At 38.7% G+C, this 14891-nt stretch overlaps 1 protein-coding gene and 1 pseudogene across 1 annotated transcript; one reads left to right on the plus strand and one right to left on the minus strand.

Moving 5' to 3' along the window:
• Positions 1–644: 644 nt before the first annotated feature.
• Positions 645–14504, minus strand: ZBTB8OS (zinc finger and BTB domain containing 8 opposite strand). The gene is made up of 7 exons (XM_007468684.1): positions 14408–14504; positions 6197–6221; positions 5800–5921; positions 5503–5585; positions 4504–4556; positions 2484–2520; positions 645–890 (listed from the first exon to the last, which is right to left on the minus strand). Exons 1-7 carry the CDS (start codon positions 14502–14504, stop codon positions 804–806), a joined length of 504 nt encoding a protein of 167 aa, XP_007468746.1. The 3' UTR covers positions 645–803.
• LOC103077879 (transmembrane protein 126A pseudogene) lies at positions 3328–3968 on the plus strand (annotated as a pseudogene).
• Positions 14505–14891: the final 387 nt, after the last annotated feature.

Consider the following 14891-nt stretch of genomic DNA (forward strand, 5'->3'; position numbering starts at 1 on the left):
TTCCTGGCCTCCTGTCTCCTTAGGAATGAAAAGCTTAGGTAATTTTTAAAAACCAAAGACATTTAAAAAAAATTCTCCTTTTCTTCTCTAAATATAATGGCTTTAATATAAAATTGTATGTTAGAAAGAAGGGCCCATTTGTACATGCATCCAATTTTTCTTATGGGATAACAGGAAACTGTCAATACTTCAGTGCTTAAAAAAAAGTGAGAACAGTAAATCAGGGCTCTTTCTAGAGAAGCCTTCCAACTGTTCAACTATAATTGTTTCATCTGAGAAAACCAACTGGAATACAGGATGGCTCTTTCCCACAGCAATCTAAAACGACCTCTTTTCATGTACGTATAGAAAATATATGTGTTAACCAATTTGGAAGAAAAGGAAAATCCTGGTTGTAGGATTCCTCAAATTTCTTTTTTTTCAAGCTGCATTCAGTAAGAGCATGGGGGCTTCAGAGTCTCTCAGACTGCTCTTAGATCAATGATCCTTTTTGGGACCAGGCTGGAGGGCTGGCATTCCATGGGAAGGGTGTAAGGCACCTGCTGCTACAGCAGGGAATTAACAAATGAGGAACCATACTTGGCACCTAAAGGTTTCTTTAAACTTTGAATATTTGGATAACACAGACCAAGGCTTTACCTAGATTTCCCATTTCTGAAAGTCACACTTTAAGTTAAAAATTTCTGTTCTGCAAATCTCCATATATTAAGATACTGTAGAATTTATATCATGGTATCATGGTATCTTCTCAAAAGGAAGAGAAAAAACAGTTCTTCATAGGGAGTCTCTTTTTTGTGTGTGTCTTAAATGTCAATGATCACAAAAACTTCTGGCTTCTCTTCATTATAGACCTGCATTGCTGAATATGTTATTGCCTTGACTTCAGTTCCCTGAAGTTGGGGTTAAAGAAAAAACAGGAAGAAAAAGAACATCAAAATCAGAATCATTAACTCTAGCAACAATTGGCAGAAAGTCAAAATTCTAATATTGGTCTGAAAAACTCAGACGAAACAATTAGTTATCAAATTAGTATAGTATTATCCACTGATCCAGTAAAAATGAGAGGCAAATATGTACAGCAGAAAAATCACTGAGTTAGGAGACGAAGCATACTATAGTCCTGGCTTTGTTTGCAACTGGATACAGAAGCTGTCTGACCTCTTTGGGCATCAGCTTTTTCATTTATCAGATGGGTTGAATCCAAGAACACAAAGCTTTCCTACTGTTTGGGTCAGGGCTCCTTCTTAAGGCTTCTTCCATACAGTCGAACCTGGGCCCTGGGAACTCGGCCTATTCCCTTCTCTGAATGGCAGTCAAATGCCTATTATCCAACATCTCCGTTTAGATGTCTAATAGGTATCTCAAATATAACATACTCAAAAGAAAATGCCACTGTCATTTGTATTATAAAAATAATTTGTTTTCAATCCACATGCTCCCCCTCTACTAGCTTCTGTTCGTTTTATGCTTCTCTTCCCCAAGGCTCCCTCACCAGGCTTCATTTTATTGCACTGTGGTTGAAGAAATTCTATTGCAGCTACCGGAAGCAAACAGGATTTTCCAGTCACCTCCAACTAACTTAGGTCTCCTTGGCCTAAACACAGGGGTCAGTGAACTACAAATTGAAGGCCAAATCCAGCCTGCCACCTACTGTTGTACAGCCCCACAAACTAAGAATGGTTTTTACATTTCTTTTTTTTTTTTTTTTTTTCCGTACGCGGGCCTCTCACTGTTGTGGCCTCTCCCGTTGCGGAGCACAGGCTCCGGACGCACAGGCTCAGCGGCCATGGCTCACGGGCCCAGCCGCTCCGCGGCATGTGGGATCTTCTGGGCTGGGGCACGAACCCGTGTCCCCTGCATCGGCAGGCGGACTCTCAACCACTGCGCCACCAGGGAAGCCCGGTTTTTACATTTCTAAATAGTAGTGGAGGAAATGTTTAAAAAAAGTCTTACTGGAACACATCCACATTCATTCATTAATGTGTTGTCCTTGGCTGTTTAGTGCTATATATGAGAAGAGTTGAATAGTTGTTCTTCCATCATTCTCTGCCCACAAAGCACAAAACATTAGGAGAAAAATTGCCTACCCCTATTCCAACAGATTTGACTCGTATAGAGCAAAGCCATACATGCTGGCAAATACTGAAGCTGGAGAAGCACAAAAGGCAGAAGACGCTTTAGAGAACATCTAGTCCAACACCTTCATTATGGGGGAGGACATCAAAACTCTGTAAGGCAAAGGGAGTTTTACACCCCACAACTCTGTAACAAACCTGACCCTATAACCCAAGTGCTGATTCCTAATCCTCCAAATCAGGTGTGTGGAATCAGTGTTTTAACATAATATGCCCCGACAGGTCATATTAGTCTGAGAAAAACTTAGGACTTTACACCAACTTATTAGAACTAGTTAACTGTCACATTTACTGACTTTATGGTAAGGTAGTATAAAATGTTTCTAATGGCTGGATTTAAAAACATACCTGAGGGTGCTTGGACAATGAGAATTCTTCTCCCCACCTTGAGAAAGAAAAGTGAAACATGATTAAGATTTCCAGGATTTAACATTTATTCTCTCTTTCCACATTTTAAAATAAGCCTTATAAATGTGGTTTAGATACTAGAAAGCCAAAAGAGATGGAGGGGGAAGGGAGCTATAAATTTCAATTTGATTGTTAGCAGATACAGCTGTTGAGGGACTTATGTGTACAATAGCCATTTCAAGAAGGTTGATAGTTGCTCTTAAAAAAAAAAGTGTCCTAGTATAATGTACATAGGTAGATTCTCAATAAACATTGTTTAATGAATATTGGTTCATAACAGAGTAGCATGTTCAAAATTTTCACTGTACTCAGGACTACAGAACTAATTAATATCTTCCACTGGAGAAAGCACGTCTGAACACCATAAAGGCAAAATACGAGATTCTGTAATACAGTCTGAACTTGGTTTGTATTTTATAACTTTTCAAAAAATGTCCATGGTGTGTACATGGAAGGCCCTAGAAAGGTACTGCCCTGGAACCTGGGATGAGCATCCTCTCTCCCTTCAACACTAATGTGGCTGAAGATCACAGTAGCAGAAGCAGTAGCAGTAGTAGAAAGAGCAAAGTTTTAAAATTCTGTTCATCTATTTATTAGCTAAGTACCCTTGGACAACCCTGCTTTCTTACCCATAAAAAAAGGGAGGAGGAGATAATAAAAGCTCTCATTTTACAAAAAGAAACTAAAAAAACAACATAAAATAGAAAAGATATGCTCTATATAAAAATAACCTAAAAGAGTTGCGTAAGGGTTGGAGTGAGCCCTCACGTGGCTGAATAAGACCAGAGGAGGCAGCAAGTGCTGGGAGGAAAGCGTAAGGCTCAAGATGGAAAATCATGAACCAGATGATACTGTCAAGGAGAACTTAATTGATATCGTAACCAGAAAAATTAACCAAATTCCAAAACAGAAAGGAATCTGCTTGAAAATGGATCAACATATGTTGGACTTAATGCTGCCCTCTATGGCCTAATAGCAGATAGTCTTTTTCGACGAATCTTACATGTGACACAGGCTCATATACCTGCTGGCTTACCAATGGCAGAGATCCCATTTTTGACGGCACATGTATCTTACAAAGATTTTGTAAGTTTACCTTTGAATACAGGTGATTTGCATTGTGAAACCTGTACCTTCACACGAGGTGGATTGGTTAGTCTTGTTTTTGGTGGTCTGTACCCTGTTTTCTTAGCTATCCCTGTGAATGGTGGCCTAGCAGCAAGATATAACTCAGCCCCACTACCCGAGAAAGGAAACATCTTAAATTGCTAGATTAGGATTTCTAAGCCTATCTTTAGAAAGATGTTATTTCCCATTTTGCTCCAGACTGGGTTTGCAGCATACTTTGGGTCTAGAGAATATAAACTACTTATAAAAGCTTTTTAGTTACCTGAACCTGGCCTAGGAACCGTGATTGTTAAGTAAATCTGTACACAAAAATAAAAGAGTAAAAATAACCTACATCTAAGTATGAATAAACAGAGACTTGTTAAAAAAAAAACAATCTAAAAGATATCATTAAATGACTGAAGAAACTCGGAAAACACCAAATCCAATTAAAGTGCCATAATCAAGTGTTTGCAAACTCTGGAAGGAAGTGTATAACTTGTTAATAAAAGGAAATGGAGTCCAGGTGTGAGGATCTATAAGAAAGGATGCATCAGCATTTCTAATCACCAAGCTAAGCTTTATGCAAATATTTTTTTGTGCTAAAAATCAACAAATAGGGAATCCTGTTTAATAACACACATCAACATTATTCTGACAAGTTTCTGGTCCACCAAACCTGAGGTGAACCCTGGCTCCTAGGTATCTCAAGAAGCTTAACCTGCAAAGCCCTACTGGGATGCAACTGGTCTTCTGACTTAACATTTCTATTTGTCTTCCTGCCCACTGAGTTCACTGAAGAATAACATAACATCTTTCATGACCCGCTACTTAAAAGGTTTTCAAAACTTACCCAATTGACCGTAATTTGAAATTTCTTTGATCAATATTAAGAACTTTTACTTCCTAAAGAAGAAAAAAAATTTCTTTTAATTTTAATATATGCTCATAAAAGACCAGCTCCTAAAACATGTCTAGGTTATCATCTTTTCAAGATAATAGCATAAAACTTCTCTGAAGCAAAGAAAACTAAAATGTTAACTAAAACAGAACAACAAACTATATATTTCAAGGAAATAGTTTTTTCTTACATATTCAAGGGACATATTCTTGGAAATGTACAATCTAAAAATATGAGTCAAAAGAATTTTTCTGTAAGATACATAGAGGAGGATGACCTAGGATTTCAATCACTCTGGATTTTTTTCAGCTTTATTTATTTAGAGTTGACAAAACTCTCAGCCTATTTTTATATAATATTGTAGGACGAATGACCCAGTTCTGTAGGACGAATGACCCAGTTGGAAGAATATATGTAGTGGAGCTGGTAAGGGAGAGAATGGAGGAATTACGGAAGCAAGGAAGGCCATGTGTGTTAGATAACAATGAGGTTGGAGAGGTGTTCCCTCTGGAGCTTGATGGCAACAAGTAAACTCCATTTGGCTTTTCCTTTTTCACATTAAGGAAAACTAAAAGCATCAAGTTTTAAACTTAGGTCACCATGGCAGAACTGCCAAATTACAAATGGGACAAAAGGAACATATGGATGGACATAAATACAGCTCAAACTTGGGAGACATAAAATGTGCAGAGACAGTGGTGACAATAGGTGCGTTCTTGTCACACAATCCTGATCAGTGACAAGTATATAATAAGAGATCTAAATACAAAATGCACATACATAAGCAAAACTCGGGTTATCCAAGAAGAGCCTATGGTTATTATAATTTCTGCAATTCATCATCTGTATGGCTTGGTTTTGCATCACATGTTCTATTTTAAATCACTAGTCTTATTATAAAATATGGGTAAGAACCCATTTGCTCAGTGAAAAAGAAAAACTTTTGCTTACCCGGGCTATGAAGAATTCATCAGCACTGAATTTATAAAGCCATTCATTCAAAAAGTGAAACAGAAGAGATTGTAAGTCATCTCCTACACAGGATCAAAAAGAACCATGACAGTATCATGTTTAATAACTCTTGTCTCTAAAAAACTGGTTTGAATTTAACAGTGCAATGAATTTCTTAGGCTAGTTGAAAGAACAAGCTCATAATCAATTTTGTTGTTCTTACTGTGAGCATATACTGAATTTATGTAAAATACTGAACATCTATAACAATTTCTTCCTTGTGAATAAATTGGTTACCTTGGGTTTCTACTTCTGTTGCTTGGAGGGGCTCCACTGCCCCAGTATCTGTCATATAACCAAACATGGCCATTGCACATTGCTCAAATGCTTCCTCCAGAGTATCTCCCCATGCGTGTAACCTAAAGAAATACATTCATGCCCTGTGTAATATAATCCACTGCAAAGCAGAAAACTTGTCAGGAAAGTCAAAATAAAATTAACATGATAAATACAAAACCAAAGGTCTCAATCAGTTTAATGACACTGAAACCAGGTTCTTTAAACCATCATTTGCATGTCCTAAAGAAGCCAAAAGAGGAGGAGAAAAATTAAAACTCGGGACATCAAGATTAAAACATCAGCCTTCCTATGTTAAGCACATGGTTGCAAAGGCATAAACTCTAGCTATACTCACTGGACATCAGCTGTATGATCCAAATCTGAGGGAGAGAGGAAAAAACACTTGTAAGTAACTAAACTTGACTTGCAAATCACAAGAAAATAACTCTAGATCATTACTAAGAACATCATCCTTGAAGAGCAAGAAAATGTGGGCTGGCCACACACCTTTCACTAACCATTTACACAAAAGATAATTGCTCTGTTAAGGGTTATTTTTTATTTTAAAAAATGTCTTCTAAGCATTCACAGTTATTATTCTGTTAATATTAAATGAACTAATATTAAATAAAAGAATTAATAGTTCCATAATATTAGCATATTGATGCTAAAGGGTTATTTTTTTAAAAGCCTAGATTTATATTTAAATGAATGACAATTTCTGGAAGGCATCATGGCCACGGTCTTCTAGGTGATCTAAAAAGTGTCTAATACATCATAGTTTTTCAATAAACAAATGCCATTCTCTGCCATTAGTTACTTTTCCTCAACAAATCAGTATCTTTTCTAAATATCTACTTGTGTGAATGACCAAAATTCCAGAAACTACATCATCAAAGATATAAAATTCCAGATTTCATTTCACCTTTTCATGAACAGCTAGCCAAATCCCAGACAAAACAGTTTTTTATTTTTAACAAGAGCCAAGTTTTATATTTGTTGATTTCTTTCATTTGAAGGACTCCTCAATGATATCCTTGACCAATAAAACAGTTTTGGAAAGTAAACTCTACAATATGTATTATGAGCTTTTTCCTGATATTCTCACAGCAACACCAGGAAATAACAACTGCTACTACAGCAAGTTCCCATTGGATCTGTTATCTCAAGATTTCAGAGTCAGGACTTCCCTGGTGGTCCACTGGTTAAGAATCTGCCTTCCAAGGCAAGGGATGTGAGCTCGATCTCTGGTCAGGGAACTAAGATCCCACATGCCAAAGGGCAACTAAGCCCACGCGCCACAACTAGAGAAGCCCAAGTGCCACAATGAAGACCCAGTGCAGCCAAAATTTTAAAAATTAACTAATTAAAAAAAAATGATTTTAGAGTCTATCCTTCACTCTTACCTGACTTTTATCAATTCTTCCTGCTTAGAATCATAGAATATTCAGGTTACAACAAAGTCTTAGAGTTCATTTAACAGAATTCCTTCAATTACAAGAAGAAACCTGAAATCCAGAGAGATTGTGCGACTTGTTTAGGACTACACTGCTGATTAGAGTTGGGACTAGAATTGAGATTTTCTGACTCCCGGTTTAGTGCCGTTTACATAACACATCTTGTTCTGGTAACACTCGAGGTTTAAGCTCATCTTTAATTTACTCAGAATATTACTGAGAACTCAATACATTTTAGGCATTAAGAGGCTCAATGATCAGCAGAGATGACAAACAAGTTAAAAGAAAATAACAGGTATTAACCCTAGAGAAATGAAAGTATGTGGCCACAAAAGGACATAGAAGGTTCACAGCAATTTTATTCCCCCAAATTAAAAACCCCATATCCATCAAGAGAAAGGATAAACAAACTGAGGAATACAATGCCACACTACTAAGCAATAAAGAAGCATGAACTACTGATACAATGCATTAACAAGAGTCAGGGAGCTCACCTCTTTCCCCTGCTGTCAGTAGTTACTGAATAAAATCCATTCACCACTTTAACGTCTAGCTGTGTTTGATACTGAGTGAAGAAGCCAGACAGAAAAGAATCTATACTGTGTGATTCCACTTATACAAAACTCTAAAACAAAAGTAAACTGTGGTGATAGGAATCAGAGCAGTTCTTGCCCTCAAGGTAAGGGGCTAGGGGACTAACTGGAAAGGAGCAAAGGGAACTTTCTAGGGTGACAGAAATGTTCTAGAGGTTGACTCAAGTATTGGTTACACAGATGTCATTTGTTTATCAAAACTCATTGGACTTTATACTTAAGATGTGAGCACTTTTATAACATGTAAATTGTACCTCAATTTTTTAAAAGACGGTTTAAAGAGACAATGACAGATTGCTACAGGGCAGTGGTTCTCAAATTTTTTGGTCTCAGGAACACTTCATTCTCTTAAAAATTACTGAGGACCCAAAGAGCTTTTGTTTATATGGGTTGTATCTGGCAATATTAACCTAGAAATTTTAACTGAAAAAAATTTTAAGTATGTATTAATTCACTTAAAAATAATAAGCCCAGGGACTTCGCCGGTGGTGCAGTGGTTAACATTCCACCTGCCAATGCACGCCACAACTACAGAAGCCCATGCGGCCTAGAGCCCCAAGCACCACAACTACTGAGTCCACGTGCCGCAACTACTGAAGCTCAAGTGCTATAGGGCCCACGGCTGCAACTACTGAAGCCCACGTGCCTAGAGCCCAAGGTCTGCAACAAGAGAAGCCACTGCAATGAGAAGCCTGCGCGCTTCAACAATAGCCCCCTTTCGCTGCAACTAGATAAAGCCCCAGAGCAGCAACGAAGACCCAATGCAGCCAAAAATAATAAATAAATAAATACAAATAATAAGCCCATTTTATTTAACATAAATTATATATTTTTATGAAAAATGACTACATTTTCAAAAAATGTAGTGAGAAGAGTGGTGCTGTTTAGCATTTCTCCAAGTATTTTTTTTTTTTTTTTTTTTTTTTTTTTTTCCGCGGCATGTGGGATCCTCCCGAAACGGGGCACGAACCCGCGTCTCCTGCATCGGCAGGCGGACTCTCAAGCACTGCGCCACCAGGGAAGCCCTCTCCAAGTATTTTTAATGTCTGGCTTTTCAGTGTGCTGCAATCTCACAGATATGCAGGAGGAAAAAAGAGTATTTTAAGAACTAAAAAAAAAAATGTGGACTTCCCTGGTGGCACAGTCATTAAGAATCCACCTGCCAATCCAGAGGACATGGGTTCGAGCCCTGGTCCAGGAAGATCCCACATGCCGTGGAGCAACTAAGCCCATGCGCCACAACTACTGAGCCTGCTCTCTAGAGTCCACGAGCCACAACTACTGAAGCCCGTGTGCCTAGAGCCTGTGCTCCAAGGCAAGAGAAGCCACCGCAATGAGAAATCCACGCACCGCAACAAGGAAGAGCCTCCACTCGCCGCAACTAGAGAAAGCCTGCCCGCAGCAATGAAGACCTGATGCAGCCAAAAATAAATACATAAATAAATAAATTTATTTTAAAAATGCATATGGGCAACACAGCCGGAGTAAGGAAAAAATATTGTATATAGTCTTCCTTCACCAAAACTAGAAACTGGTGGTTTTTTAAAGGTTAGTTGCAATGCAGAATCTGAGGCTTTAACAGTGAATTTTTCGAACTCTGTAACATTAAAATCCATTGCTCTATCTTGTGCTTAGAACAGATCTTATCTATGCCTGACTGTGTAATATCAAGCATTGGTTTTTTGGGAAAATACCAGTTCATCGATGTTGACACATTCTATAGAATTTTTAAAAATCTATTTGTTAATATCACCTCCAATCTCATCAGAAAATTCTTTAAGCACTGGGAAACCGTGAAGCTCATGATGGCAGATACAAGTTTTCCAAAATTCTGATTTCACTTGAAAGCTTGAATTTTATCATTATATAATATACATTATCAATATACCAACAAATATTGTTATCTTCCTTGATGTGACAGATTATTTTCAAGAAGATATTGGAAATACCCAAGTCTGAATAACAATAGTATGTCTTTCAGTCATTCTTTTGAGAAAAAATAGTGTTCCGAGAAAAAAGGCATCTCACAACTCAAACAATCACAGAAGTTCTTTTCCTCAAGGTAAGCATCAATACTTTGAGAAGCAGCAGAAACACTACTGCATACTTCCCATTTTGTTACACAGAATATTAAAAACGCGTGTATTCAATGGTTAATATTTAATAAGATTAACAGTTCTTGCCAAGTCATCAAGGACATTTTTAAGTAAAAACGACTTTTTCTTTTTTTAATTATAAGTACATAATGGTAAATAATACAATGGCTACCAATACAGTTTGGTGCCACTGCCTCAATTTGTGCCAAGGGGCCAGGACTTTTACCTATTACTGCTTCTGCACCACCAGTGCAAATAACAACACAGTGAAAAGAGCAAGTAACATCTAGTATTATTAAGAAAGTAGTTTTAACTTCACAGATCCTTTGAAAAAAGTCTGCGGAAACCTCGGTTCTAGAGACCACCCACTTTGAAAATTCTATTATAGGAGAGCATAAGAGATAAACTAAGCTAGACTAAGAGGTTCAGGTAAGAATTCCCAAAGGAAACAAGACTTAACACTTTATGTGCCAAGAGACTTAAGGATGATCTTTATCTATCTGCTCACTCATTTATTCCCAGTTTCCACTCAGTGTCTGATACACAACAGGTGCTCAATAATGTTGCTGAATGAATAAATGAGATGACAATTGAGCTGAGTCTTAAAGGAAAAACAGGGCTACAGGGAGAGCTTGGGGTAGATCTGGGGGTAGTCAGTGGCAAGAAATGAAGCTGGAAGAAAACACAGACTAATCTCACATTACATCAATGCCAAGATTCTGTACAAAATGTTGGGCAAGTAGAATCCAGAATGACCAAGTGGGATTTATCCCTGGAATTCAAAGATTCAATTCTTAGGAAACAGATTACATCATCTCCATAGATGTAATCATGAGGCATAACATAAAAATGTTATTTTTTTTCGGTTTTTTGCCTCACTGCATGGCTTGTGGGATCTTAGTTCCCCGGAAAGGGATTGAACCCCAGCCCAGCAGTGAAAGTACTGAGTCCTAACCACTGGACGGCCAGGGAATTCCCAAACAAAATGTTAACAGGATTTTTGAGCAAATGGTCGTTTCTCAACTATTTCTCAAAAATACACTATTGTTTATTTTTTCCTCATTCTTTTTTAATATAAATTTATTTATTTATTTATTTTTGGCTGCGTTGGGTGTTTGTTGCTGCATGTGGGCTTTCTCTAGTTTCTGCGAGTGGGGGCTACTCTTTGTCGCAGTGCATGGGCTTCTCATTGCAGTGGCTTCTCCTGTTGCAGAGCATGGGCTCTATGCATGCGGGCTTCAGTAGTTGAGGCACATGCGCTCAGTAGTTGTGGCTCGCAGGGTCGGTAGTTGCGGTGCATGGGCTCAGTAGTTGCGGTGCATGGGCTTACTTGCTCCATGGCATGTGGAATCTTCCTGGACCAGGGCTCGAACCCATGTCCCCTGCATTGGCAGGCGGATTCTTAATCACTGTGCCACCAGGGAAGCCCTTTTCTCTCATTCCTAATTGCTGCTTTTCACTGAATGTTTTTGTGGTATAAAGAAAATATATACTTGGTCTTTGTCCCTGGTTCCTGGAACAGAGCTCTTAAAATCCTGGGAATTTTCTGAGTGACAGGAGTGTCACTCAGTGTTATTCATAAAGTGCCCCGTCTGACCACACTTGAGTCTATGCTAATAAGGTGATTCAGGGTTGGGCCCCTAAGTAGCCTCAGGTTGGAGAGAAGATGAAACAAATGATTAAAAGGGGGGAGGGGATACCAACAGTAATTCTTATGGATCTTCACAAGCTGATTTTTATCTACATATAGAGAAAAAAATAAAAACAATAAGAATGGCAGGAAAGGAGTAAGTACAGAGAGGGAGATTGTCCTAGAAGATATTAAAAGATACAATAAAGCCTCAATAATTTAAAATGTGGCACTGGCACATAAAAAGAGAGCTAAAACAAAGGAATAGAATAGTAAGTCCAGCTATAGACCTAAATATAGTTAGAGGAATTCTGTATACGATAAAGATGTCATATTTCAATCACAGGGGAAAAGACAGACTGTTGATAAATGATTTTATAGCATCTGGAAAATAATGATCAGATATTGATAATTAATTTCCACCTTACCCTAATCCTAAGGTATTCAAAATTTAAATATATATATTTTTAAAAACCATAAATACTAGAAACATGAACAATCTATAACTATTAGCAAAAATATGGTTCTCACAAATATGAGCCAAAAAAAGCCAAACACAAAAGGAATACATACTACATGATTCCATTTAGATTATGTACAAAAACATGCAAAGCTCATGTATGGTGTTAGTAGTCAGGCTAATGGGAAAAATAGGGAGAGAGGAGAAAGGAGCATGAGAGGGTCTTCAGGGATGCTGTAACATTCTGTTTTTTGATCTGGTTACTAGTTATACAGGTGTATTCAGTTTGCAAAAATTCATTTGTAACATGTGCACTCTTCTATATGTATCTTATACTAAAATGTAAGTTTTATTTTTGGGAATTCCCTGGCAGTCCAGTGGTCAGGACTCTGTGCTCTCACTGCCGAGGGCCCAGGTTCAATCCCTGGGCGGGGAACTAAAATCCCACATCCCACAAGCCATGTGGTATGGCCTAAGAAAAAAAAAATTTTATTTTCAAATGTACTAGAAGAAAACACGGGAGAATTAATTTACAGTCCCAGAGCGAGAAATGCCTTCTTAAGTATGATATCCCAGTAGCCATAAAAAGGGTTAACAAATTTCACTACATAAAAATAAACTTCTGCACAGTAAAAAAAGACCAACAATCCAATAGAAAAAATGGGTTAAAAATATGAATATACACATTCCAGAAGGTAAATACAAATAACTCCAAACATACTAAAATACGTTCAGCCTCACTTATAAGTAAAATGCAGTTAGTATAAGATACTTAACAGACTGGAAAAGATCAAAAAGTGTGGTAACACAGTAAATTGGTAAAAGTGTGAGAAAAGAGGCACAGTCATGACTTCCCTGGTGGTCCAGTGGTTAAGACTGCACTTCCAATGCAGGGGGCACGGGTTCACTCCCTGGTCGGGAAACTAAGATTGCACCTTGCCGTGCAGCACAGCGCAGCCAAAAAATAAATAAATTTTAAAAAGTAAAAATAAATTTTAAAATGAACTTAAAAAAAAGAATTCAGCCTTCTTAAAAGGAAAGAAAAAAGGCACACACACAATGCTAGCAAGGGTATAAACTGGCACAACCTCAATGGAGAGCAATTTGGCAATAACTGTTGAAGTTTAAAATGCAGATATCAAAAAGAATGTCTGTATAACTGGATCACTTGGCTGTACAGCAGAAATTCACACAACATTGTACACCAACTATACTTCAATTTTAAAAAACACTGATAAAATGCAGATACCCTTTGAAAAAGCAATGTAACTTTTGGAAGTTTATTCTACAGATACACGTGCACATGTGCCAAACAATGGATGCACAGGTATATCCACTGCTGCATTATTTTTATTGGCAAACGAGTATAAGTATAAATGTCCATCAACTAGAAATTGGTTAAGTAAATTAAGTAAACATACACCTTTGCATGTACACATAAGAAAATGTTAAGGATGGTCGATCTGGATAGCAAGACTAAGGGACTGGGGATCAGGGCTGAAAGAAAGACTTTTTGCTGCATACCTGTTGTATTTTTTGAATTCTAAATCATATATATGACCTATTAAAAGTAATTTTTTAAAAATTAAGTGAGAGACAGTGAGCTAGGGAGATATGCACGGTCCAGAAAGTACAGAGCCTAGTATGCTATGGTAAATAGTTGGACTCTATACCGAGGACAATGGGAAATCAATGAAAGAACTTCTTAAAGGAAATAAGAGCCAGACTTGTGCTCCCCAAACCACATCCACCTTTAGGGACGGCAGCTTAACGTTTATGTAGAACTTCAGAGTCTGCACTATACTTTCACATTTATTATTATCTCATTTATCCCTCACATGAAGGAACTGAGTGCAAAGAGGTTATGTGATTTTTTTGCCTAAAGTCACTAAGCTAAAAATGACAAAACCAGGTCTTTTTGCTAACAACACGATACAGGTAAAACACCAATTTAGAAGTCCCCTACTCAGAGCTTTCCGAGTCCTCTACCCTAGGCACACTCTAACTATCCCACAGTTGGAGGGAGATACTTGGGGGCGACAACCCCTCAAACGCTTGAAAATACGTTACCTTCAGAATTAATACGGAAGTAAAATTCCCACAAGATAAATGTAATTAGGCATATGCAGAAAAAGTTCAGAAGGCTGTAAATGTGGGAGCCAGGGTTTCCCGACTTTCAGACCAGGAGGCTTTAGCCTTCAGCGTTCCCCAGAGAAGTACAGAAAAGCCTACAATAAAAGGGCAAAACGGGAACGCCTGAGCCACCCTATGGGGCAAAGTGGAAGAGGAAGCCGGAAGCCCCCGGCAAGGAGAGAAGTGAGCCTACTCACACTCGTACTTCCGAACGACTGGAGGATACTTGGCCTTGATCGCCTTCTGCTCCTCAGTCAAATTGTAATCTCTAACATCTTCCCTTTCCAGCGCCATGATTGCGGCTTGGGCCCCAAACTCAACTTCCGCCCTTCGTCAGCCGGACTTCGGCCCGGACTTCCAACTTCCGTCCTAGACTCCGCCCCTTGACACACACCCTTAAAGGGCCAGGACTCCATTCTCGAGGACTTAACTTAATCCCCTAAGACTTCCGTCCTAGGTCCCGCCGCTTGGAGGAGATCTTTAAAAGTCCAAGGTCTGGGCTTCCCCGGTGGCGCAGGGGTTGGGAGTCCGCCTGCCGATGCGGGGGACGCGGGTTCGTGCCCCGGTCCGGGAGGATCCCGCGTGCCGCGAAGCGGCTGGGCCCGCCGTGGCCGCTGGGCCTGCGCGTCCGGAGCCTGTGCTCCGCAGCGGGAGAGGCCGCAACGGTGAGAGGCCCACGTA

Source organism: Lipotes vexillifer, unplaced genomic scaffold (assembly GCF_000442215.2).
Source record: "Lipotes vexillifer unplaced genomic scaffold, Lipotes_vexillifer_v1.1 scaffold1261, whole genome shotgun sequence".
In the NCBI taxonomy this organism is placed as follows: domain Eukaryota; kingdom Metazoa; phylum Chordata; class Mammalia; order Artiodactyla; family Lipotidae; genus Lipotes; species Lipotes vexillifer.

Bases quoted from the DNA above. Each gene is read 5' to 3' on its own strand.
- ZBTB8OS (XM_007468684.1), bottom strand. From the start codon at position 14,504: ATGGCGCTGGAAAGGGAAGATGTTAGAGATTACAATTTGACTGAGGAG. The intron at 6,222-14,407 runs GTGAGTAGGCTC...TCTCTCCCTCAG, and splicing joins AGTCGTTCGGAAGTACGAGT to ATTTGGATCATACAGCTGAT. The intron at 4,557-5,502 runs GTAAGCAAAAGT...TTTCTTCTTTAG, and splicing joins ATGAATTCTTCATAGCCCGG to GAAGTAAAAGTTCTTAATAT.